Source organism: Caretta caretta, chromosome 2, assembly GCF_965140235.1.
Source record: "Caretta caretta isolate rCarCar2 chromosome 2, rCarCar1.hap1, whole genome shotgun sequence".
Taxonomy (NCBI): Eukaryota; Metazoa; Chordata; order Testudines; family Cheloniidae; genus Caretta; species Caretta caretta.
In genome coordinates, this window is record NC_134207.1 from 225038371 (window position 1) to 225064722 (window position 26352).

The window sequence follows — 26352 nt, forward strand, 5'->3', positions numbered from 1 at the left end:
TCAGGCCCCCGTTCCCTCCCTCCCTCCATGAAAGCAAGGGCAGACAATCATTTCGCGCCTTTTTTCCTGAGTTACCTGTGCAGACGCCATACCGCTGCAAGCATGGAGCCCGCTCAGGTAACCGTCACCCTATGTCTCCTGGGTGCTGGCAGACGCGGTACGGCATTGCTACACAGTAGCAGCAACCCCTTGCCTTGTGGCAGCAGACGGTACAATACGACTGGTAGTCGTCCTCGTCGTGTCCGAGGTGCTCCTGATCAAGTCGGTTGGGAGCGCCTGGGCAGACATGGGCTCAGGGACTAAATCTGGAGTGACTTGACCAGGTCATTCTCTTTAGTCCTGCAGTCAGTCATATTGAACCGTCTTATGGTGAGCAGGCAGGCGATACGGACTGCTAGCAGTCGTACTGTACCATCTTCTGCCAGGCAGGCAAGAGATGAGGACTGCTAGCAGTCGTATTGTACCATCTTCTGCCAGGCAGGCAAGAGATGAGAATGGCTAGCAGTCGTACTGTACCATCTTCTGCCGAGCAGCCATGAGATGTGGATGGCATGCAGTCCGTCTGCTGCCAGCCAAAGATGTAAAAGATAGATGGAGTGGGTCAAAACAAGAAATAGACCAGATTTGTTTTGTACTCATTTGCCTCCTCCCCTGTCTAGGGGACTCATTCCTCTAGATCACACTGCAGCCACTCACAGAGAAGGTGCAGCGAGGTAAATCTAGGCATGTATCAGTCAGAGGCCAGGCTAACCTCCTTGTTCCAATAAGAACGATAACTTAGGTGCACCATTTCTTATTGGAACTCTCCGTGAAGTCCTGCCTGAAATACTCCTTGATGTAAAGACACCCCCTTTGTTGATTTTAGCTCCCTGAAGCCAACCCTGTAAGCCGTGTCGTCAGTCGCCCCTCCCTCCGTCAGAGCAACGGCAGACAATCGTTCCGCGCCTTTTTTCTGTGTGGATGCCATACCACGGCAAGCATGGAGGCCGCTCAGCTCACTTTGGCAATTAGGAGCACATTAAACACCACACGCATTATCTAGCAGTATATGCAGCACCAGAACCTGGCAAAGCGATACCGGGCGAGGAGGCGACGTCAGCACGGTCACGTGAGTGATCAGGACATGGACACAGATTTCTCTGAAAGCATGGGCCCTGCCAATGCATGCATCATGGTGCTAATGGGGCAGGTTCATGCTGTGGAACGCCGATTCTGGGCTCGGGAAACAAGCACAGACTGGTGGGACCGCATAGTGTTGCAGGTCTGGGACGATTCCCAGTGGCTGCAAAACTTTCGCATGCGTAAGGGCACTTTCATGGAACTTTGACTTGCTTTCCTCTGCCCTGAGGCGCATGAATACCAAGATGAGAGCAGCCCTCACAGTTGAGAAGCGAGTGGCGATAGCCCTGTGGAAGCTTGCAACGCCAGACAGCTACCGGTCAGTTGGGAATCAATTTGGAGTGGGCAAATCTACTGTGGGGGCTGCTGTGATGCAAGTAGCCCACGCAATCAAAGATCTGCTGATATCAAGAGTAGTGACCCTGGGAAATGTGCAGGTCATAGTGGATGGCTTTGCTGCAATGGGATTCCCTAACTGTGGTGGGGCTATAGACGGAACCCATATCCCTATCTTGGCACCGGAGCACCAAGCCCCCGAGTACATAAACCGCAAGGGGTACTTTTCGATAGTGCTGCAAGCTCTGGTGGATCACAAGGGACGTTTCACCAACATCAACGTGGGATGGCCGGGAAAGGTGCATGATGCTCGCATCTTCAGGAACTCTGGTCTGTTTCAAAAGCTGCAGGAAGGGACTTTATTCCCAGACCAGAAAATAACTGTTGGGGATGTTGAAATGCCTATATGTATCCTTGGGGACCCAGCCTACCCCTTAATGCCATGGCTCATGAAGCTATACACAGGCAGCCTGGACAGTAGTCAGGAGCTGTTCAACTACAGGCTGAGCAAGTGCAGAATGGTGGTAGAATGTGCATTTGGACATTTAAAGGCACGCTGGCGCAGTTTACTGACTCGCTTAGACCTCAGCGAAACCAATATTCCCACTGTTATTACTGCTTGCTGTGTGCTCCACAATATCTGTGAGAGTAAGGGGGAGACGTTTATGGCGGGGTGGGAGGTTGAGGCAAATCGCCTGGCTGCTGGTTACACGCAACCAGACACCAGGGCGGTTAGAAGAGCACAGGAGGGCGCGGTACGCATCAGAGAAGCTTTGAAAACCAGTTTCATGACTGGCCAGGCTACGGTGTGAAAGTTCTGTTTGTTTCTCCTTGATGAAACCCCCCGCCCCTTGGTTCACTCTACTTCCCTGTAAGCTAACCACCCGCCCCTCCTCCCTTCAATCACCGCTTGCAGAGGCAATAAAGTCATTGTTGCTTCACATTCATGCATTCTTTATTCATTCATCACACAAATAGGGGGATGACTACCAAGGTAGCCCAGGAGGGGTGGTGGAGGAGGGAAGGAAAATGCCACACAGCACTTTAAGCACAGCACTTTAAAAGTTTACAACTTTAAAATTTATTGAATGACAGCCTTCTTTTTTTTGGGCAATCCTCTGTGGTGGAGTGGCTGGTTGGCCGGAGGCCCCCCCACCGCGTTCTTGGGCGTCTGGGTGTGGAGGCTATGGAACTTGGGGAGGAGGGCGGTTGGTTACAGAGGGGCTGCAGTGGCAGTCTGTGCTCCAGCTGCCTTTGCTGCAGCTCAACCATACACTGGAGCATACTGGTTTGGTCCTGCAGCAGCCTCAGCATTGAATCCTGCCTCCTCTCACCACGCTGCCGCCACATTTGAGCTTCAGCCCTGTCTTCAGCCCGCCACCTCTCCTCCCGGTCATTTTGTGCTTTCCAGCACTCTGACATTATTTGCCTCCACGCATTCGTCTGTGCTCTGTCAGTGTAGGAGGACAGCATGAGCTCGGAGAACATTTCATCGCGAGTGCGTTTTTTTTTCTTTCTAAGCTTCACTAGCCTCTGGGAAGGAGAAGATCCTGTGATCATTGAAACACATGCAGCTGGTGGAGAAAAAAAAGGGACAGCGGTATTTAAAAAGACACATTTTATAAAACAGTGGCTACACTCTTTCAGGGTAAACCTTGCTGTTAACATTACATACATAGCACATGTGCTTTTGTTACAAGGTCGCATTTTGCCTCCTCCCACCGCGTGACTACCCCCTCAACCCCCTCAACCTTCCCCCCTCCCTGTGGCTAACAGCGGGGAACATTTCTGTTTAGCCACAGGCAAATAGCCCAGCAGGAATGGGCTCCTCTGAGTGTCCCCTGAAGAAAAGCACTCTATTTCAACCAGGTGACCAGGTGACCATGAATTATATCTCACTCTCCTGAGGATAACACAGAGAGATAAAGAACGGATGTTGTTTGAATGCCAGCAAACATACACTGCAATGCTTTGTTCTACAATGATTCCTGAGTACGTGTTACTGGCCTGGAGTGGTAAAGTGTCCTACCATGAAGGACGCAATAAGGCTGCCCTCCCCAGAAACCTTTTGCAAAGGCTTTAGGACTACATCTAGGAGAACCGCAAATGCCAGGGCAAAGTAATCCTTTCACATGCTTGCTTTTAAACCATGTATAGTATTTTAAAAGGTACACTCACCAGAGGTCCCTTCTCCACCTGCTGGGTCCAGGAGGCAGCCTTGGGTGGGTTCGGGGGGTACTGGCTCCAGGTCTAGGGTGAGAAACAGTTCCTGGCTGTCGGGAAAACCGGTTTCTCCGCTTGCTTGCTGTGAGCTATCTACAACCTCCTCCTCCTCATCATCTTCTTCGTCCCCAAAACCTGCTTCCGTATTGCCTCCATCTCCATTGAAGGAGTCAAACAACACGGCTGGGGTAGTGGTGGCTGAACCCCCTAAAATGGCATGCAGCTCATCATAGAAACGGCATGTTTGGGGCTCTGACCCAGAGTGGCTGTTCGCCTCTCTGGTTTTCTGGTAGGCTTGCCTCAGCTCCTTCAGTTTCACACGGCACTGCTTCGGGTCCCTGTTATGGCCTCTGTCCTTCATGCCCTGGGAGATTTTCACAAAGGTTTTGGCATTTCGAAAACTGGAACGGAGTTCTGATAGCACGGATTCCTCTCCCCAAAAACCTCCCGTTCAGTCCATGCTGGAGCTCTTTTGCGATTCTGGGACTCCATCATGGTCACCTGTGCTGATGAGCTCTGCATGGTCACCTGCAGCTTGCCACGCTGGCCAAACAGGAAATGAGATTCAAAAGTTCGCGGTTCTTTTCCTGTCTACCTGGCCAGTGCATCTGAGTTGAGAGTGCTGTCCAGAGCGGTCATAATGGAGCACTCTGGGATAGCTCCTGGAGGCCAATACCATCGAATTGTGTCCACAGTACCCCAAATTCGAGCCGGCAACGTCGATTTAAGCGCTAATCCACTTGTCAGGGGTGGAGTAAGGAAATCGATTTTAAGAGCCCTTTAAGTCGAAATAAAGGGCTTCATTGTGTGGACGGGTGCAGGTTTACATCGATTTAACGCTGCTAAATTCGACCTAAAGTCCTAGTGTAGACCAGGGCTAACACTAGTTAGTAACAAAACTTTGTGGCCACAACGAAGTGAAAATCTCATTAACTACCACTTCTCCATTTTTAAAGACTAACATAAAAAAGCCCTTAGCTGGCAAGCTGTTGCCTTAGGAAACTCCCCTGGCAGAGTGGCTGAGTAAAATTAATTCCTAATCATTTCATTGTACTAGAACATCAGGCTGAGTCTGGACTTCTTCCCTAGGCAGTGCTCTGGTGCTTACCAGGAATCCTCTTGCCTATCCCTGAAGCCGAAACTAGCAAGAATCAGGGTTTAGTTACCTTTTAATAGTGTGCACAAGAAATGCTCCTGTACTTAAAATAACCTGAAACAACAAGTAAAAGGATGAAGTCATCTTTATTTCAGTACTTTGACAAAATACCCTTAAAATTCAAAACTTCTACCTTACAAAAATAGGTCTCTACAAGTGATATTCTGTCTGCACTGCCAGTAGCAAATATTAGGACAGAGTTGTGTAGTTTTGTCAAAGTGCAGTACACTTTCAGCTACACATTCAACAATCAAATACACAAGCATCATCTCCTGGCATCCCATTTGATAAATACACTTTTTATAACTTAATCATTTAAATTAGCATTCCACAAATATACATGTAATTTAATGATTTTTGAATGAACACAAAGTGCCTATATACATAAATTCCAGTCTGTGTGGATGTGCCAGCAAGAGAACTGTGTAATCATACAGCTGTGTTCAGGTTGGTCCCACAATATACACATTCTACAAAAGCACAGAGAGCACAAAGGTAGTTCATTCATTATCATTACCATGATGGAGATGTTGAAAGGATATTATCTTCTAACACCAGAGTGCAAATGAGTGTAGGAAGTAGAACCTGTAAGATTTAAAAAACAGAGTTAGTACTTGGAGAAATTAGATGATGTGTAGTCAGCATTAGTTATGACATTTCTGCAAGACTTCAGCTGACCTGTGCAGATTCTACTATAAAGTAAAAGATATACTTCAAGAACAAAACTACTTGTTTCTAAATTCTGTTTTGTTAAAGTGGTTTGACTCCTTATCAAACTAGACGTGGGTCAGTCTGAACCGTTCCTGCTAGAACTTTTAACTCCAGTATTTCTTACTGGAAGAGCCTTTTCAGAAAGTGTGATTAAACATGCTGCAGTGTATCATCCAGTACTTGTCAGCATGTGAATAGGACAACTGAGCCAAACAGCACAAAAAAATGATTAAACAGGAGGAATCTTGATACAAAAGAGTTTACCAAAACCACGCCCCTGTCTCTCTTAGATGTTGATTAAAACCTTGCTGCAAATTTATTAGACAGCCCCAGCAAAAGCTTCAGTACATAACTGAATACAGTTTCATTCCTATATAGTTTCTGACCACTCTCATGGGTAGTGGGCTTTTTGTTCCTTGAGTTCAGCTGTGAGTTTTCCCCTTTGTTTAAGACTGAACCTGAGAAACCAGCATATACTTTCTAACTCAGAACAGGTATTCTGTGTCTTTGTACCAGGAAAAGGAAAGTTTGAGTATTTTACCTGATTGTACGCTTCCAAGTCGCCTCTGTAGTGCCTCCAGTCGATTGATATAATCTGTTAAAGCTCTGTCAGGATCATAATTCTGCAGCTGAGAACATGCAAGGGAAGCTGGGCTTAAATCAACATGGATGCCCTGGAACCTAGCAGAAGAAAAACAATGAGCTGTAGGTTTCAAAAATTGAAGTTCCTGTACAAAAATCCTACTCTTTAGTGTTGTACTGTGAGCTGGAGTCTGTGACTCAGATGTGCTGCTGGAGGGTTGTTGGTTTTTTTTCTTCAGTGTAGATGTACCCTCAGCTGCCTACCTTCCCTGCTATTCCCAAGATTTCTGTTGCATTCCTTTGAGGCAAAAATCACAAGTAAGTCTCCTACTGAGACTGCATAAAACATACAGAAGTAGCAGTTTCAAGTACAGTTGTTTTAAAAATTTCTTCTAAGAAAAAGCAGGATGTTTGAAGAATATCTATATATGGTTTTAGTTCTCCTCCATAGTTTCCAGCTGCACATTAAAAACCACTACAACTAGATTAAATACTTTTCCATGTAACCAACTGCTGTAGTTGCCATAGGTTATGAGATTGCAAATGAGAGGGGAGACTGTACAGTAGTGGGAGAGAAAGTGTCCATGGCACTAGGTGAAAATACATCCCCCAGCTTGAGAACGACTGGAGCCTGATTTTTCAGAAGTGCTTGTCTCGGCGGTGAAATATTGGCTCCAGTGACTTCAACAGTGCTCGGATTTCATGGTGGTGTCCTAGTGGTGATGCTCTGAATGTCCATAGATAAGGGCTTGGCATGAGGAGCTAGAAGCATTTACATAATTTTGAAGCAACCCCATTTTCTGATTTATTAATACTGTTGATGGTTTCTGAAGAACATTATGTTCCTCAGAAGGTAGGAGACTGCAAGGTTAGACCTTGAACAGAAAATATATAGCATATTACATAGCAAACTGTGAAATTTCCACACTCCTAAAGTGCATTAGTATTAATTGTAGAAATAAACTTTTCAGACAAAGAATAATTATTTAACAAACTTACCTGTGCTGAAAATTTATAGGAGATCTGAGAGACTCTAGTTCTGATCTAGATCTATCAGAAGAATGTCTTTGTTCTCCATAGAGCTCCAGACCACCAGCTAATGAATCAGGCCTTAGCTCGTGACCTAAAATAACAAACAAGTATTATCTATACAAAAAATATCAACTTGTGAAAATCAGACATTTTGCAGTTTGACAGATATCCCAGGTGCACTCTGTTTTACATGTGGTAAAGTAAGTTAAAAACTACAGCTAGTTAAGGAAGTGCAGCTATTACTGCCTACCAAGCTGACCAATACTGTTTACTTGTTCTCCTTCCTCTGGTTACAGCCATTTCTTGTGTTACACTTAGACTGTAAGCTATTTTGGAGCAGGGACTGTCTTTTAGTTCTGTGTTTGTACCGCATGTGGTACAATGTGGGCTTCAGCCATGACTGGGGATCGTAGCCACTGCAGCAAAATAGATAATTATTAATAAAAGCAACTGCCACTGTTTGATCACCTGTTTTGACACCTAATCTGAAATTAGGAAGGCCATAGAATAGATAAGAAATAAATTCACATATACTCACAAACTGCATGTCTTAGAAGTTTAAGACCAAGGAAGTCTCAAACAGCTGTAACTGCTCTTCTGTTTAGTAAGAGTAATTTTTGTAAAATGGAAATTTTATGTTCTACTATGAGCTTTCCCAGCATATAACTATGGGTTGCTTCCCCTCCTCTCATTCACGTACAGTAGTTACAACTTTTCAGGCTCTTGGTGCTTCCTGCTACCAAGATCCAGTCAAAACTTCCTTGCGGCGCACTCAAAAATAGCTATTTTAACTGTACACAGTAACTATGAATATTGGTGGAGCTTTACAACCAGGACTGGGAGCTCTGCAGAAAAACAGTTTTCAGGCAGAAAAGTTAGATTTCCTTTTCTACTCCATAGGCTGGAGCTACGGGATTCTGCCGAGCAGTACCCTAATTTGCATATGGCTGGCACTGCACTGAGTAATTTAGAACTATAATTCTGATGTAGCACTATATTAACACCATAATACTTAGTGCACATGTAGTCTGCGCTCCCAGTCATTTTCCAGCAGACTTCCATTGCTAAAGCAGACTCACATTCAGCCCAGGAGGCTCTCTTGAACCTCAGGAAATAGAGAGGTTTCAGAGTAACAGCCGTGTTAGTCTGTATTCGCAAAAAGAAAAGGAGTACTTGTGGCACCTTAGAGACTAACCAATTTATCTGAGCATGAGCTTTCGTGAGCTACAGCTCACTTCATCGGATGCATACCGTGGAAACTGCAGCAGACTTTATATACACACAGAGAATATGAAACAATACCTCCTCCCACCCCACTGTCCTGCTGGTAATAGCTTATCAAAAATGATCATCAAGTTGGGCCATTTCCAGCACAAATCCAGGTTTTCTCACCCTCCACCCCCCCACACAAATTCACTCTCCTGCTGGTGATAGCCCATCCAAAGTGACAACTCTCTACACAATGTGCATGATAATCAAGTTGGGCCATTTCCTGCACAAATCCAGGTTAGAGACTACTTCATTCTTAAGATTTCTTGAGAGGAGACCATGGGTAAAATCCTGGCTCACCATAGGCAATGGCAAAACTCCCATTGACTTCAACAGATTCAGGATTTCACCCCATGTTTACATAGCCAGGTGTGAGTAAAAGGCTTTTTGACCTCCCTCAGGCAAATGGAATCAGATTTCCTGGATTTTAGGTACATCCAGGGTAGAGTTGGCGCTAGGCATAAGCAGACTAAGCAATTGCTTATGGCCCTGATCAGCTAAAGGGGGCTCCCTATTCACTATGTGTTGGGGGAGGGGGGGGGGGCAAAATTTTCCTGCTGGGGCCCCCCGTGGGCTAGCACTACCTCTGATCCAGGGGCCATCAGAACTTTTTTGTCTGGGCTGGAGTTAAGACAAAAAGGGAGGAACTATTGCTCAATACCATGGTCAGCAATGTTGTCTCATCTGCCCTTTCCTCAGGCTGTGTGGTGGGCACTGTGAGATTCATGGTTCCTGCCTGTCCATGTCCTGAGAAGGATTTACTCAGTGAGCCACCCTTCGTAGAGCTGGGGGAAGGGTCTCTGATACCGGAGAACACTTCAGCGGACACAGAAAAATCTCACAGTTCACATGCTGCCCTTTGCTTAAGATGAAGCTGCTATGTTTTAAAAAAACTCCTGCAGACAGATTTGCATCTGATGAGAAGCAAGGTACAAGAGAGTTCAGTCTAGTGTCTATGCTGAGTGGAGTGGAGTGAACTGCTGAAGGGGTTGCCAGAAAGCTGAGAAACAGATAGGGGAAAGAGCAACCCATTGGTTCCAGACCATGGAGGTTGAACAAAAATGTTCACTCAGCACTAATATAATTCATGGATGATGTTTCTTCAGACATTGGCAGTCAGTGATTTACCTGTGTTCTGGCTAAAGCCATCCCTGTTGACGTTTATTAAATTAGAACCTGTAACTCGGTGCCACCGACGAACCAGGAACTTCATTCTGCATTTAAAATAAAAAGATACTTTAGAGTAAGCCAAATATTTCTTTATTTAAACAAACATATAATGTTCTAGGGTGTATAATAATCCACACAGCAGCAAACTGAGTAAGGAGATAGACTTTTAAAACCTAAAGAACTTGGATTAAACAGAAACAGAATTTATCTAAGAAAAAGACATGGGCCATATTCCACCTTCAGTTATACCTGTACAATTCTAGTGATGTCTGGGTGTTGAATGGGTCTGACTAAGGGCAGCATTTGTCCTAGATGTCTACAATACTTAGCATTAATATCTTAAAATATAAGACACAACAAATAACTGCAAAAAATTTCAGCCCCAATGCAGAAAAAAGGTCCATGATAGCAGTGGTATATTCTAAAGTAAAATCCTCAGTCACCAGGTCCCCCATCTTACAAACACTTTCACTCATACTTAACTTGAGGCATGTGAGTAATCTGAGTTCAGGGGACAGCTCATGTGCCTAAAGTTAAGCATGTATGTATTTTCAGGAGTGAGGCCTCAAAGGAATTTAAAAACCAGAGGTAGCCACAGTATTTACTGCTTATACACAATATTCTCTCTCTGTCATTCCAAAAAGCTTAATTATAACAACTTGATTTCTTAGATACAATTCCATTTTATGGATTACAATGCCTGCGTTTTAAGGGATTGTTTTTACTTTTAAAGAAAAAGTAGGTTACAGAAAAGAAACAATGATACATTTCTAAAATACACAGGCACTCTGGAGACGTCACCAGTATTTCATTAGTAATTTTTAAAGCTTGTTATCATAACCCATAAATTCTGACATCAGTGGATTACAACACAGAGCCAGGCTGCTTTGATTTACATTTGTGCAGTAGAATGTCTTAAACAGCTTGCTCTAGTCTTCTACATTACCAGTGCCCTGTGTAACTCTGCATTCTGTTTAAGATGCACTATTTTCATGGTTACCAAGACTTACAATTTAGAGTGTATCACAAAAAATGGTGAATTACACAATATACTTAATTTGATAAAATATAAGGCCCTACGTGATTTGCCGGATGATTGTCAAATAATTGTGGCAGAGTTGTGGACAAGACATGGAAAATTGTGGAAAAGTAATAATGGACCTGTATTAACTGTGGTAATTTGGAATAGCTGGCCGCCCATGACTGACAGCGGGGGTGATTGTTAAAATGCAATATACATACACCTGAATTTAGTTTCAAAATTGCAGTGGAAGCCTAATATTGTGGGATCCGCAATTTTGCAATATCGCAAATTAAGTAGGGCCTTAATAAAATCTATGTTAAATGGCATGTTCACATTTGGTTAACCTGTAACTTCCTGTGATTTACCTTGAAATTGCAATGGACACTCTGACCACAGAGCGAAATCTGGTAAAACTCTTTGAACGATGTGTAATAATTTCTAGGTCAGTGTATGAAGGCTGTCCACCCATTCTCGCAATGAGGGCCAGGGTGGCTTCTTCACACTCTTGGAATCCACCTACTAAGAGCAGTAAGTATTTTTTCTGATATATGAGAGCTTTCCGAAAGCTCTCTGCTCTCAGGTATTTTCCATAAATTATCTAGATGACAGAAGAAACAAAGAAAGCATTCAGAGGACTGTTACAATTCCAAGATTTTTGACATCATTATCGTTGAAGTTCATCTGTGATTATTCACTTCCTGCCTGCACTAATGCTAACATTCTTTGAATACCAGTTCCATAATATAGGGATGTTTTGAGCTGCAAAAAAAATATGTAATTTATGGAAGAGGGGCATGAGTGTTTTTGTGTCTTTACCCCAGGGAAAGTTATAATGGAGTTCCAGGTCTTTAAGACCAAGCCTCTGAAAACTGAATCATACTGATGTCCCCAGTTAGTCTAAATGAGAATGATGGTGAATGCAATGGAAAACAGGCCCAGTTCTAAAAGACAGCCCACTGTGCTGAGAGAGTGCAGTTGGTGATGAGCTTCCTACCTTTAAAACAGCATTTTCAGAATTCGATCCCAATTCTCTCAGAAAAGCTTCACTCCTTAGTTCTGCTCTCAGTTTGGACAGCTCTGCATCAGCGTGTTTCAAAGATTTCTGTAGTGACAGCTTTTCTCTGTTCCAAATCTCTCTCTCAGAGGCAATGAGAGTATCGATATTAGCTCCATTGTCCAGTGAATGTCTAGAAGACTGCAGGGGGACCAAACCCTATTTTTAACAACGCATCTTCTTATCATTTATTCATTGATTCAGTAGTGTGCTCATCACATTACTGAGTGGGAAACCCAGGTCTGAGGTGAACCTTGGGCCCTCACACTTCAGGATAATAGGGGTTGGGAGCACTGTGAAATGATGCTATTAACTTCCACGGAAAAGTATACTCATTGCATCTGTCCCAAGAACCCAGACTAACAGCTCTCTTATAGTAGTTCTATAGTCTTAAAAACACCTTGAGTCTGTTAGCTCCTTGTGAGGAGGCACAAGATATTTGCAGGGAAAATGGCAGCCAACTATGCAAAGGTGGATGAAAACACGAAGTGTCTGTCTATGGAAAAAGAGTTTGCCAAGGCACCCTGATTAGAGACAGAGCGGGGGGGGGAGGAGTAGGGAAGGAGGAGAAGAAAGGGTAGAAAAGTTAATCACCCTTCTTCCCTCCTCTTAGACTGCCAGCTCACTGAGTACTGAACAGAACTCGTGTAGATATATTTCATGTGAAAACAGGGTGATGCTTTCTAGTCTATACCAGGGTGGCCAACCTGTGGCTCTGGAGTCACATGTGGCTCTTCAGAGGTTAATATACGGCTCCTTACCTAGGCACGGATTCCGGGGCTGGAGCTATAGATGCTAACTTTCCAATTTTCTGGGGGGTGCTCACTGCTCAACCTCCTGCTCTGCCCCAAACCCCCTGCCCCTTCCCCTGAGGCTTGCATGCCCTCGCTCTTCCCCACAAGCACACGTGAAACAGCTGATTGCAGTGCGCAGGGGGATGGTGGAGTAGGCGCTGATTGGTGGGAGCTGCTGGCAGGCGGTGGGAGCTGGGGGGGCTGCTGACTTATTACTGCGGCTCTTGGCAATGTACATTAGTAAATTCTGGCTCCTTCTCAGGCTCAGGTTAGCCACCCCTGGTCTATACACATTTGTTTATGGCAATGCACAGAGAAGATACATACATAGTCCCCACAAAGTCCTCTCTGTCGGTATCGTCTGAGTTCCTCCTCCAGTTTCAAGGCAGCGTTCCTCAAATTGTTCTTTTCCTCACTCAGTCTGCTGACAAGCCCTGTCAGCTCTGCATTCTGTCTCAGCAGTTTTTCAGTTAGTGAGCTAGCAGGGGCCACAGGGGGCAACACTAACTTCAGCTAAAAAGGAAAAAACTTGCATGAGATCAGATTGATATGACTCCTACCCTAGATGACAAGTTTTGTGGATGATAACAGAGCTTTGTTACTTTATCTGAGAAATCTGAAAAGTGTAATGTTAATCTAAACACAGGTACAAAGTATCAGAGTGGTAGCTGAGTTAGTCTGTATCCACAAAAACAATGAGGAGTCCAGTGGCACCTTAGAGACTAACAAATTTATTTGGGCATAAGCTTTCCAGGTAACTCCCTTCTCTTCATGTGCCAATACATATTTATGCCTGTATCTGTAATTTTCACTCCATGCATCTGAAAAAGTGAGTTTTTTACCCACCAAAGCTTATGCCCAAATAAATCTGTTTGTCTTAACGAGGAGTCTGGTGGCATCTTAGTTTTTACACAGGTACAGTGACTTTTTATGGTATGTTAGAGCAGAACATTTCAACACAAACTAATCTATTATAATAATAATGTGCAATGTTTATTTTTATTATGTTCATATTTGTTTCTAAAAACCAAAAGAGCAGTTTTCAAGTTAGTGCTATCTTAGAACAAAACAAGGAAAGCTAATTCTGAGCTACTTTTAAAACAGATGCTTCACACTGATGTTGGCTTTAAGGCTGAGCTCAGTCAAGAACCAAACATTGCCCAAGTGTTATTCTTTGTGCCAGACTGCCTCATTAAGGTTCTGAACATTCATAATTGCATGCAGATTTTCCTGTTGCATTTCTCTTGGTACAGACTACATAGTTTAAGTAAATGTCCCGTAACAACCTGATATACTAAATATTAAACACTGATTTTTCACATCTGGGAAATACTGAATAAAGTTTTTCCCACAGTCGGTTGCAGCTATATGAGTTACTTTTAGTAACTTTTTGTACTTTTCCTAAAGAAAATGCTAGGAAATGTGAAATATACGTCAATTTGTGATTCCTTCTCAAAGTTGACAGGTAAAAAGGAAAGGATTTACAGCACTCTTTGCCAATGTTAAATGAGCACAGACTACAGTTGACTTTTTACTGTATAAGTTTACCAAAAGTGATTATGTTCTCACCCCTTCTAGTTGGGACAATCCAGATAATGTTCCTAACAGTAAAAGAACATCTTCAATGTTACTTTGTACCCCAATAAAGTTGTCATCATCTGCTGTTTCAAACTGTAACCTGGAATGAAAATAGCGAATATTTATAGTGTATGCAGTGTAATGCAATGTAACTACAGTGAAGTATACAGTTCTATAAAGTACTAGATTTCTGAAGGAAGGCATAGGGAAAATGACTGAAATTTCAAAAGGAGACAATGCTATGATGAACCCAATTCTCACAAAGTAGAACTGTATTTTTCTGGTTATCGATTTTTTTTTTTTTTTTTTTTAGCAAGCGCCTCTTTCATTTTTCTGTACACACTGTTAATAAATACAGACACTTTGAAAATCTGGCCATTTCTCAAGTAAAGACACTCACAGTCCAAAAGGGTTTAACAACATTCCAAAGTGCTCAGTTTCCCATTTAAGCACCTAAATTAAGCTGTCCAGAGTTTAAACAGCACTCAGCACTAAGCACCTACTGTTGTTTGGAAGGGGAGCTTTACAGTGCTGAGAACCTTTGGACTTTTGGACCCCAAGTCTCCCCAGAATTCTTAAACCTTTGTGACCAATTGTAATTGAGACATTTTCAGAAGTGCAGAATATGTTCCAAGTATTGCACTTCACACTAAGTTTTTCTGATATTACATCAGTGTAATAGCAGAATCAAAAACTGACTCACACTGGGCTTCCAGGCTGCAGGTGTCACAAATAAAGTCCCCTCTTAGCAAGATGGTTGCAAATAAAAGAAGGTTCAGGAATGTCAATCTGAATGAGTATTTTGCAAAAAAAATTCACAATTTAGAGTCCCTGGTAATCCTTTTTGTTTCAGTATGTGACTGTTCAGCATTACTGAATACAATTACTCAATTCTTTTTAGGGGTTTTCTGTCTACATCAAGTTTGAGCCCTCCCTCCCACCTTGCACAAGAAGCCTCCTTTTTGGTCTGAACTGATGAAGGATTACACTAAGTGTTAATATTTAGAACTGGATTCACTACTCTATGATCCAGTTTTATGCTGGTGTAACTTGACTAAAGGATCACAACATAAAACTAGAATAGTGGTCTCCAACCTTTTTACACCCAAGATCACTTTTTGAATTTAAAGGCAACCCAGGATCTATCCCGCCCCTTCCCCAAAGCCCCACTCCATCCCTCCCTCTGTCATTCACTGTCCCCCACTCTCACTCACTTTCACTGGCTGGGGTAGGACATTGGGGTTCGGGAGGGGGTGCAGGCTCTGGGCTGGGGCCGAGGGGTTTGCGATATAGGAGGGGGCTCTGGGCTGAGCCTGGGGCAAGGGAGTTGGGGTGAAGAAGGGGGTGAGGGGTGCAAGCTCTGGGAGGGAGTTTGGGGGCTCCAGACTGGGGCAGAGTGTTGGGGTGCAGTAGGGGTATAGGGTGCTGGCTCTGGGAGGGGGAATCAGGGCTGGGACTTGGGGTGCAGGAGGGGCTCAGAGCTGGGGGTTAAGGAGGAGGTTTGAGGTGCAGGAGGGGGCCTCAGGGCTGGTTTTGGGTGCTGGCTCTGGAAGGGGGCTCAGGGCTGGGGTGCAGGGGGGGTTCAGGGTACAGGAAGGGGTTGGGGTGCTGGCTCTGGGAGGGAACTCAGGGCTGGGGGTTGGGATGTGGCCTCCTGCCGGGCAGCACTTACTTCCAGAGGCTCCCAGTTGGCAGCGTTGCCGGAGATTGTGATCGACTGGGAGATCCTCTAGGATCAACCAGTCGATTGCGAGCAACCAGTTGGTGACCACTGAACTAGAGTAACACAGGAATGGAAATTCTGATTCACGTGCCAAGATGCTACAGTTTGTTGGCTGCTACTAACAAAAACATGCAGCTGAAGATGCGTCTAACCTGCTGGCGGCTTTGTGTGCCAATTGTTTCAGCTTTGAAGATACATTTTGTAGCTTTTGTCTGATGTTCTCCAGAACTTTACTTCCTTCATTTAGATCAGCTTCTCCTTTCATTTCAGTCAGCACGGGGTAGGAAGAGTCATTCATTTCAGCTCCTTCCATTTTCTGCTGTAGAACCCAATTTCTTGTTCTCTCATTGGATGTATCCCAAGTAGTCTGCATATGTATGTATCAAAATGCAAATGGTACATATATTTCAGTTGAAAAACACTTAAAATGTAACCCATTTAGGTCAAACTACAGACAGTAAAGTGCATGTTGAGTCAAATTCTACACTGAATTATGCCCCGTGTAACCCTATTTACTTGAATGAGGTTATATGTGGTCTGAGTCAACACAGAGTTTTGTCCATTATTCCTCACCTTTAGCAAATGTGTGATATTTCCAACACACACTCCTAAACACAGGACAACATTTTGGTGTATGTGGGGTTACACACCCCTTCCAAATAGGCCCAGATATACCCTGAAAAAATGGCGTTCCTAGGTACTGTATTGTGCCTGAGACCAATCCTATGCACAATCACTTGGAGCATTCCTGAATAGGAATAATTTGTTCAACGGGCTGGGTGCTGGGACTACAGCTTGATCTGCTTGGCAATGGATATGTGTATGTAGACATACAGTCAGGCTTTGCTTACTTCTCCAGTTGCCACTCTCAGTTACCCCCCCCCCCCCCCCCCCGTGATTTCAATTGCACAGGACATGTGGAATGGTGTCACTAGATCTTTCTGGAGTATGCAGAATTGGAGTGGTCTAATGCTCCTGCCGATGATTTTGGCAGCCATGCTGTGCGTCACCAGCCAGGATTTAGCCCAAAGCAAGGAGAATCTCCAAAAGACTGAATTAAAAGATAGGAAATGAATCTGATGAAAATTGCTCCTCAACTTTACTGCCCATCTATCTAACCAAACTAGAGATTTCAGAGCACAGTGACAGCTTTAGAATTCAGCTCAGTGTTACATATTTTTCTAAGCTCTACTGTACCTCATTGAGATTCTGGCATATTGCTCTTTCAGCTTCCTTTTTTTCCTCACTCTCTTGTTCTTTTTTCTGTAGCTCCTGTATTATTTCCTGCAACTTCTTTACCTCATGCTCTAGTTTATGAACCTGTTGTCTCTTCTCTTCAAGCTGCCAGTGCAGATCTTCCACTTTGGACTCTAGTTCATGTACTTTCTTTTGTGCTAAGATATTAGCATCCTGTTCTGTTTGCAGCGACTTCCTCTGAATCTGCCTCTCCTTTTCCACCTGTTGCCTCATTTGTACAGAGTCAAGTTTATACCTCTCCATCTCACTGACTATCTCCACTATACGGTCATGTTTTTCATCCATTTGTTTTTGTAAATCTTTAAGTAACTCTTCAGTTGGTTTGGGTGTTCCATCCTGCCCCTTATCTTCAACGCTCTGAAGCTGAGCACACAGTTCTTTCTCCCTTTCTAGGGCACTGCTCATTTCGAGAGCTCGGACTTTCTCTGATTCAAGGAGCACCTGAAGCTCAGAGTTACGACCTCGTTCATGTGACAGCTGGGCTGCATTCAGAACTTCCTGGGATTCAATTTTCTGTTGCAGATCACTGGACAGCTGTTTCTCTTGTTCCAAAAGTTTATTTAATTGTAAATTCTTTTGTTTTTGATCCTCAAGAGAAATTTTCAAATCCTTCAAGAAGGAAATAAAAGATAGTGACTGGTTATATTAATTTAAAATATGCCCTTTTGCTGAAAATGTAAAGTATTTAAATCTAGACAATTTGCTTTAATGCCACGAATCTGATTTTGTTTTTAAATGTGTATGACAATGTAATGAATCATACATTTGTAACCAATTTAAGAATAAGAATACTTACAATATACTATAGCTTTCGTAATATTACCCTAACCTTTAATGTGAAAGCCCGGCTACTTATAGCTAGTTGTTTTTACTTCCTAAATGGTGAAGGCAGATTTTCAAAGTCAAGTATGCACAGCTGTCTACTTCTCCCAGCAGGACGAGGGCCATAGGGATAATTAATATATTTTATTTAGCCATATTTCTTTAGGATTTACAGTATTTTAATTTCACATCTCTAAGATTTTTCTACTGGCTTTGTAAACATTAAGAAAGTGGTTCTTGTTTTGTCCTGATAATTTGATTAAAAAACAAATATTAAATAGAGAGCCAAATTCTGCCATACCCAGTGCCTTGAGAGGTAGCATGGATGCTGGGAAATACATCCTCTGCCATAGGAGTCCTGCCATCCAGGATAGGATTCCATACGGTGGGTCCTGGTACACAATGCTTAAAACAGGACCAGCAATGTGCACTTCTGTATAGTGCTGTGTACATTCTAGCCAGATGTGAGGGCTGTGTCTGCTGCCTTGTCAGCCAATAGATCCCTGAAGATGTGATATATGCGGGCTGACCCCTTTCCTACTCCTATCTGAAACACCACTGGTGTGATAGAAAGCCAGTTGAAATTCATATGAAGACTCCCATTGATTTCAAGGGGCTTTGGATCAGTTTTGGATCAGGCCCTTTCTGCCCCACTGCTTGTATGGGAGTGATTCTGTACACCCTTTTCCAACTCCAGTGAATATACTGCAGCAGCAGAGGGGAAAATCTAGCCCATAGATTGCACAGTACGTTAAACAAAAGGTAAACTGGGATGAAATGTTAAGAGAAAATCTGGAAGTATCTGTATATTTTTTAATGCTGAGGATAATTTGAGAGCAAAGAGGGTACCTCAAGCTCTTCTCTTCCTCTTTCTTCATCGCGTTCCATTTTAGCTTTTTCCTTTTCCAAAGCCCATTGAAGCTCTCTTGATTTTTTCTGTTCATTTGCCATTGTATCCTTTAACATATCAAGCTCAGCTGCTTTTTCTTTAACCTCAGTCCTAACAAAGATACACAGGCTACCTTTAGGATTATTGTTTTTGTCAAAAAGCCACAAACTACATGGGGGAAAAAAGCATTTAACATTAACACAAATACAGAACTGCTTTTTAAATCAGTACGTAGGAGGTATAGTTGCAAAGTCAGTAAAGAGAATCTGTGAAAATTATTTCCTTAGCATGATTTTCCTACGCTGGTCACCTCCGCTGTTGACCCCAAAGCAAGAGTAATTAATTCACATAAGCTACATGGAACTGCACATAGAACTTATCACAAAGTACCTGTAACTTTCTCACACCATGTCAGTCTCAGCATAATCTGTTTTTTTCTTGCTATTGTGTTAATAAAATATTTACAATTTTATATATAATGGTCAAAAGTAAGTACAGAAATCTCAAAATATCTGTCCGTGGGTTGTGAAAGTATTTCAGAGTAAGCAATAAGTAAAACTAAGAAAAATGAAGCTTTCCTTGTTTCCATGGGTTTACATTTCAATTGGGATAATGGGCTACTTTTCCTTAGCAATGTTTTATAGAAATTTCTAACTCAGATGGTAACAATTTTCTTAATAAAATTAATATGGTAGTAAAAAGCAATACAAGAATGAACATCTAAAATGCCAATGTAGGAAGGGTTAGCCACTGAAAGCCACACCTGATGGTTTCCAAGTCTTTGAAGTGCTTGTGCTGGGCCTTAAGGGTTGTTTCAAGTTCTAGTTTAGCTTGGGCAAGTTCATTCTTCACTTCTGAAACCATCATTCTCTCAGAATTCAGCTGTTCTTGAAGTTCAGCCGCTCTGTCCCTCACACTATGGAGCTCCACTTGCATCTCCAGTATCTGAGACTGCTTCTGCTGCATGTTGTACTCCAGCATTTCTAGAGATAACATCGTTAATATGGAACTTACCCAGGTAGCATTCTACAAACAATGTTACTCATTTGGGATGAAATTTGCCCCTGTGCATAGGACCATCACAATTACTCACAATTGCTCCACATAAGCTTTCAAAATGGTGTCTAGGCCCTGTGCCAGACCTGTGTACAGGGGTGAATTTTACCCTTTGTGAGGATCAGTTAAAACATAAATTTTTGTTTAGCAGGACTGGAATGCACAATTATTTCAATTTCTTGTACCCAACCTTTGACTCCCACATGCCTTTAAGCAAGCTCTGAGCAGGATCCAGATACTGTCTTTGAAAAGGGGCATGCTAAAATGACTGTAGTCCATTAACATTTTTAGAATGATAGTTTGATAAAAATATACATTCTATAGATTATTTGGAAATGTATAAAAAGACTCATACATTTTGATATTGCAAAATATATTCATATGTAGAAAACAGATTTGTGACAAAGCACAGACAGGTTATAGTAAGTACACACCTCGTCTCGCAACATTTTTCTCTGTCAGGTCTATACGTGACTTAATCTTAATCACTGTCAATAACTACTCATTTTAAAGAGATACTCTCAAGGCTGTTAGATCTAAAAATTGAAGTACAGGCTCAGAAAAAATCCGGAAGGTGCAAACTTCAGTAAGGGTTCACTTTCAAAATCACTCAGCATCTCTTTAAATTAGGTAACAGTGGTAAGAGTTTGTAAACAGAAGATTATTTTAATTTTCAAAAGGCAGATTGGTCAAATAAGAGTGAAAATTTTGAATCCTCAAAATGACAGGCACAGAATGAAAGGCACAATCTGACGAAATATACCTACACTTATCTGTAAGCATATTTTTAAAAGCGTGTATGAACACACATGCACCGCTATACATATATAGTATTACCACATAAAGCACCTTGACTTTTTGGATCAATCTCTTGTTCTCTCTTTGGATTAACTTTTCTATTGTTCATCTGAGTGCGCAGTACTTGAATTTCCATTAGCAAACTTCTTCTGTCTGCATTCTGAATGAAGTCCATTGCCATTCTCTGACTAATAACCTGTTTGTGTTACAAATTTAAAAGTAAAACTCCAGAAAGTAATTAATGCAACACTTAATAAAGGAAAAAGTTGCTTTGTAATGCTTTCCCACTGCATTTATACATCAGAGATTAAAACTGAACATGCTTTGAACAGAAGTAGTGTTCTGCATCACCTGTTCTTGAAGTCTGTGCTCTAACTGGTTCATCAATACAATTGCATCCTTGGTACCCAGTTCTGAAAGTTCTGTTTGAGATGCTGCTAGAAGAACATCCTGTTCTCTCAGAAAGACTTGCTGAATAGCATGCAGAAGTTCACCTCGCCAGTCTGGAACACTTTCAGGAGGTTGACAGTTTGCACAAATCTACAGCGGGATAAAAGTGACAGATCAATCAGTATTTAACAGAATTGCAAGTATACGGATTATGTTAAATTATAATTTTATGTGTGCAGAGTCAGTGGAAGACTAAACTTCTTTCATTCAACAGATATACAGATACAGTTTGTGTCTGTGCACATACAGATTTGTGTGTATATAAGTACTTACTGTATACATGCAATTATTCTCTCTGTATGCATAAATACTCCTTACTGCATGCAAACTGACATTTGCATTTTTCACAGGGCAACTTAGATCCCTACATTTGAAAATTTGGCCCCATGTAGCAAGATTCTGTTTTATATTGTATCAGAGTCTCCTTTTAGTGGTATAGCTTTTAAGTTGGAACTCTATGCACTGACTATTACTGCACTATGTGGTACTGTACCACACCATTGAGTGTATACTGTACTAATGGTTTTTATGGAGCAGAGTTAATCTTGGTTACATTTTGTAGTGACACTGCCAGATTCTTTGACTTATTCCTTTCCCTTTGAGCCCTATAGGCAGTGCAACAGGAAAGGAAACTGTCCACATATCTGAAGCAGGGAATATACTTTGTGTAAGGCTCCTCAGAAGGCACAGATCTAGTGTACCTGGCTCCTTAGCCAATTCCCTGCAGCCCTAAACATAGAAGATGTGTTGGGGATGCACTCCAGCTAGCCCCACAGCTGGTAAACAATCCCTTGCAGACCACTGACACCTGGGGTGGAGAAGAGCAGAGAATCAAGGAACTGACACCTGGGGTAGAGAAGAGCAGAGAATCAGAGCCTCAGCTGCAGCAGATAGACTACTCTGTTACTTACTATGGGCCTGATTCTGCCACCCTTACTCACATTGGTAGTATCTCACGCGATGTCTAGTCCCATTGAAATCACTGAGCAAGGCACTATTTATGGTAAGTAAGGGTGGCAGAATTCATGCATTGATTTTTTTAATTTGATTTCAGTTTATAAAAATGCATCTATTCATTGCTCTGAGAGCATGTGCAAATAGGACTCAATGAACTGTCTCACATAACATCTTTCATAGCAATCTTACTTCTAGAAGTGTTCGTAAAGGCTGACTTACTATTCTGTACCTGAGTTCCCAGGGATTTTGTATTGTTAAAAGGTGAATTTCACTAATGATTTTTTTTTTAGTTCTTTTTTTAAAAAAAATCTCACAGGACTATATTTTTTTAATTTTACAGTATGTAGTGTGATGTATATTAGACTCTGATAAACAACACAATATCTTTGTTACAAAATATAAGTCAGGCACATGACTTAGGGAGAAGGGTACTTTGAAATATTTGTAAAAGGTTTATACCCTTCCTCTTAAGGCCAATTTTCCAAATATAGGCATCTAGATTGTGGCACAAACAAGCATTATAAATCACTAAAACATGAAATAAAATGAATGAAAGAACAAAATAAAGTCCATCTTATAAAGATAAATATTTTTTTCCTGTCAGTATAACTAAATATGGGAACACTCCAACATTTAAAACGAACATCTCCAATAACCGGCACAACGAGAGAAAAAAACATTGGGCAAAATTGTAATGCAGAGGCAACATGAACATCTGATTGGAAGAACAGCTGTAAGGTTCAAGTGCATTACATTAAAAATTACCAAATTCCCAAGTTCTCTTAGTAGAAAGAAACTATTGATTATATCTGGCCCAATTCTTTTAGGTGTTGAGTACCTTCACCTCCCATTGATCTGAATGGCATTGTCTAGAATTGGATTTTAAAAGTGTGTTATTAGATCTATCCAAATAAGACCTTCTAAAACTCTAGTCAAAATAAAGTAAATTGTACTGTAGCATATCCTGAACTGGTTGAGTTAAAACCTAGGCTCCTCTCTAGGCTTTAACTCAATCAGTTTAGCACATGTTAAAACGGTGGTTCTCTGGGGTTACGCAGAGGTCTTCCAGAGGTACATCAACTCATCTAGATATTTGCCTAGTTTTACAACAGGCTACATAAAAAGCACTAGCAAAGTCAGCACAAACTAAAATTTCATACAGACAATGACTTGTTTATATTGCTCTATATACTATACACTGAAATATAAGTAAAATATTTATATTCCAATCAATTTATTTTATAAAGTTATGGCAAAAATGAGAAAGTAAGCAATTTTTCAGTAATAGTGTACTGTGACACATTTGTATTTTTATGTCTGATTTTGTAAACAAGTAGTTTTTAAGTGAAGTGAAACTTGGGGGTACGCAAGACAAATCAGACTCCAGAAACGGATACAGTAGTCTGGAAGGTAGAGACCACTGTGTTAAAGTTTAAATTTCTGGAAATTTGCTGAAAATTCTGAAAAATTCAGTTTTGGTTTGACCCAAACCAAATTCTCTCCTGCCCCCCACCTTTCAGGATTGCCAGTGAACCAAAAATCAGAGGTTTTAATTCACACACCTCTAGTTTCAAATGCTGCTGTATAAATTATTTTGATCTAAGTAGAGTTTTTATAATATTGTTTGTACCTCAGTTTCCCTATGCAGTTGCATTTGTGTAATTAAATCCTTCAAAGATGAAACAGTGCTCAGAAAAGTTTTCCTTTCCTCAAGCCATGATTCTGGCCCTTGTTTAAGAGAAGGTATATCTCTTTCACCGTCAGGAAATTCAGTGAGAGACAGCACCTGTACGCCTTCATGATGCACTGCTCTTAGCAAACCCTATAACAACAATATAAGAAAAAAATTATAATACTGACAGCCATAATAGTGATCTTGACAAATGCAGACTAGAATTTGGCATCAGAACGAATCAGAAAAGGGAGGCTGGTTATGCAAGGAAAAGCACTATCTATTTACAAGTAGCGGGGCGCGGAGGGATAGGGATAGCTCAGTGGTTTGAGCATTGGCCTGCTAAACCCAGGGTTGTGAGTTCAATCCTTGAGGGGGCCTTTTGGGATCGGGGGGCAAAAATTGGGGATTGGTCCTGCTTTGAGCAGGGGGTTGGACTAGATGACCTCCTGAGGTCCCTTCCAACCCTGATATTCTATGATTCTATGGTGAATATGATTAATGTTGAGACTAGAAATATAGAAAGTGCCTGATTATTTAATAGGGTTTTAGAAATATATATATTGCCCACCCCAGAAACAAATACTGCTGTAGTCCCTGAAGTTCATTACAAAAAATCTATTACATCAATACTACAAATTTAAACTGAGTTCTCTATAGAAACTTATTTTTAGAAGTTAAGTCCTGGAAAGTTTCCATTCAAATTTTGTATTATGCTTTTGAAACTCGCATATGGGCTAGAGTTAGCACACAAGATTGGTGGCAGGAGACACATTCTTCTTTATAATTGTTAGAAATGAAAATAGCATATTATTATTTGTTATAATTATTTATACAGTTCTGGCTTTGCTGGTAGCCAACATATTATATAGTGGTGATATTTCAAAAATACAATTAAATAAATTTTAAGATATCTACTATATACAGGGCTCTTCTTCCCAAAAAAAGAAGATCTACATTAAGGAGCTTTAAAATGATCTTGTTTTCAAGTAAAAATTACATCAGCTCTCATGTACCTTTATTTTCTTTGGAAGCAGATCTGTTGAAGTTTCATCTTCTTCGCCTATTCCTTCTGATACTATGTCAGATCCCTGGCTCTGGGCAAGATAAATTCCTTGACTCCAGTCTGAACTAGAGTCTAAAATAAAAGGGAAAAACAATAAAGTTGAATTGCTGGAAAATCTTTAAATAACAGATAACAAAAAAGGACTTCTGTTTCTTGGTTGTTAGGACAAGTGGTTTCATAACATCTAATTTTTTTGTTTTGTCTTCTAAGACTGGCTTACACTTTCCTTCTTTGCTTTCAAAACACAGCAGCAAGAAAATCATTTAAAATTCTTGGAGACAGAATCAAGACATTTATCTGAACACTACATAAGCCTTTTGCCAACTGACTCTTCGCAGTATCTGTAGTCTCTGCCTCCAGTTGAATCTACTTCCTATTTACTACTGTAGGACAGAATGTTTTAATTTTTGTGGTAAAAATTTGATGCGTCTGACTCCTGTTGGTGCACACATTCAGATCACACCTGTCTGCAGCCAGGGAAAGAGGTGCATGTGAGGAAGTATTCCCTAGGGGAAGGAGACAGTAATACTGCCACCCTGAGAGATTTTGCCAGGGACCCACAGCTTTAAATTCCATTCAGGGCTGAGGAGACTGCCTGGAGAGATGCTGAAATCAGTATGAAGAAAGGATGGAGGGACTATGCCCAGAGAGAAGGAACCAGCTTCCAATTTCTTTCCTCAAGGCAGCTCCGTACCCACTCTGTCACACATACATTTCTGTCCTATAGTAATTAAGATTCACATAGAGATATAATGCTCTTTGCCTTTCCCAGATGTGCCAGCATTTGATTACTACAGGATTTTGTTTTGATTTTCACTGCTGCTCCTGTTGTAATTCCTTTTGTTATTGCAGGTTGCTTTTTGTTTTGCTTCTTGGGTTACAGGTCTCAATGCAAGGAGTTCCTTTACCACAGAAGCCTATCAGGCAAAGAGGGGATGGAGATCAAGGTCCCACTTACAAGTTGGGTTTGAATTCGATCAAGTTTTCATTACAAACACTTGATGTTCCTACGGGAAGATCATGGGTAAAGAAGAATAAGGGGAAGATCCCACCTTCATAGGAGGCAAAAACTAAGGAATTTTGGGAAGGGACACTTGCTGATAGTATTGTGTGTTGCTTATGCCGTGCTTTTTCTGAACTTTAATTTTTTTGCTGTGCTGCTGCTGCATGCTGGAAGTAGAGAAGAAAAGCATCAAGTAAGTACCTGTTGCATCTTTAATAAAATCCTGACTTTGGTCCAAGGTCACTGTAGGAAAGTCATAATTAATAAGAGGGAATGCCTGCAAGATTGATATTTTACTTTGTCAGGTGACAGCTTCCATTGTGCTAGGATTACAGTAATGCACAGCTACTTTTGTTTTCTATTAGACAAACATAATTTAATTTATAATACTATTATGGGAAATATGAAGGCTATAAAACAATTATCTCTCACCACTAGAACATCCATCTCTGGCCATATAAGATGCAGTGTGCGGTAACCCAGAAATTGGGACTGCCTATATTTGGAAAAGAAAACATTTAAAACTTTGCAAAAAACACAACCTGACACATAAGGGCCCAGATTAATCAGAAGAGAGCAGCTGAAAGAGGACCACATGGGCTACTCCCTCT

At 41.6% G+C, this 26352-nt stretch overlaps 1 protein-coding gene across 6 annotated transcripts in view; it reads right to left on the bottom strand.

Annotated features, from left to right (window-relative positions):
• Window positions 1-4901: 4901 nt before the first annotated feature.
• The window catches only part of AKAP9 (A-kinase anchoring protein 9), a 212436-nt gene continuing 190985 nt past the window's right edge, over window positions 4902-26352 (bottom strand). For 4 of the 6 annotated variants that reach the window (XM_048838118.2, XM_048838116.2, XM_048838113.2 and 1 more), the window contains 17 exons: window positions 26174-26237; window positions 24689-24810; window positions 23631-23822; window positions 20945-21133; window positions 20645-20789; window positions 19503-19722; window positions 18700-18850; window positions 16969-17637; window positions 15924-16138; window positions 14040-14148; window positions 12798-12983; window positions 11617-11835; window positions 10988-11220; window positions 9557-9642; window positions 7127-7250; window positions 6087-6226; window positions 4902-5419 (listed from right to left, as the gene is read on the bottom strand). In XM_048838118.2, coding sequence (XP_048694075.2) covers window positions 5376-5419; window positions 6087-6226; window positions 7127-7250; window positions 9557-9642; window positions 10988-11220; window positions 11617-11835; window positions 12798-12983; window positions 14040-14148; window positions 15924-16138; window positions 16969-17637; window positions 18700-18850; window positions 19503-19722; window positions 20645-20789; window positions 20945-21133; window positions 23631-23822; window positions 24689-24810; window positions 26174-26237 — 3108 coding nt within the window. In that variant the 3' untranslated portion in view covers window positions 4902-5375. The remainder of the gene's footprint in view (window positions 5420-6086; window positions 6227-7126; window positions 7251-9556; window positions 9643-10987; window positions 11221-11616; window positions 11836-12797; window positions 12984-14039; window positions 14149-15923; window positions 16139-16968; window positions 17638-18699; window positions 18851-19502; window positions 19723-20644; window positions 20790-20944; window positions 21134-23630; window positions 23823-24688; window positions 24811-26173; window positions 26238-26352) is intronic. The other 2 variants (XM_048838117.2, XM_048838114.2) reach the window with 1 other exon arrangement.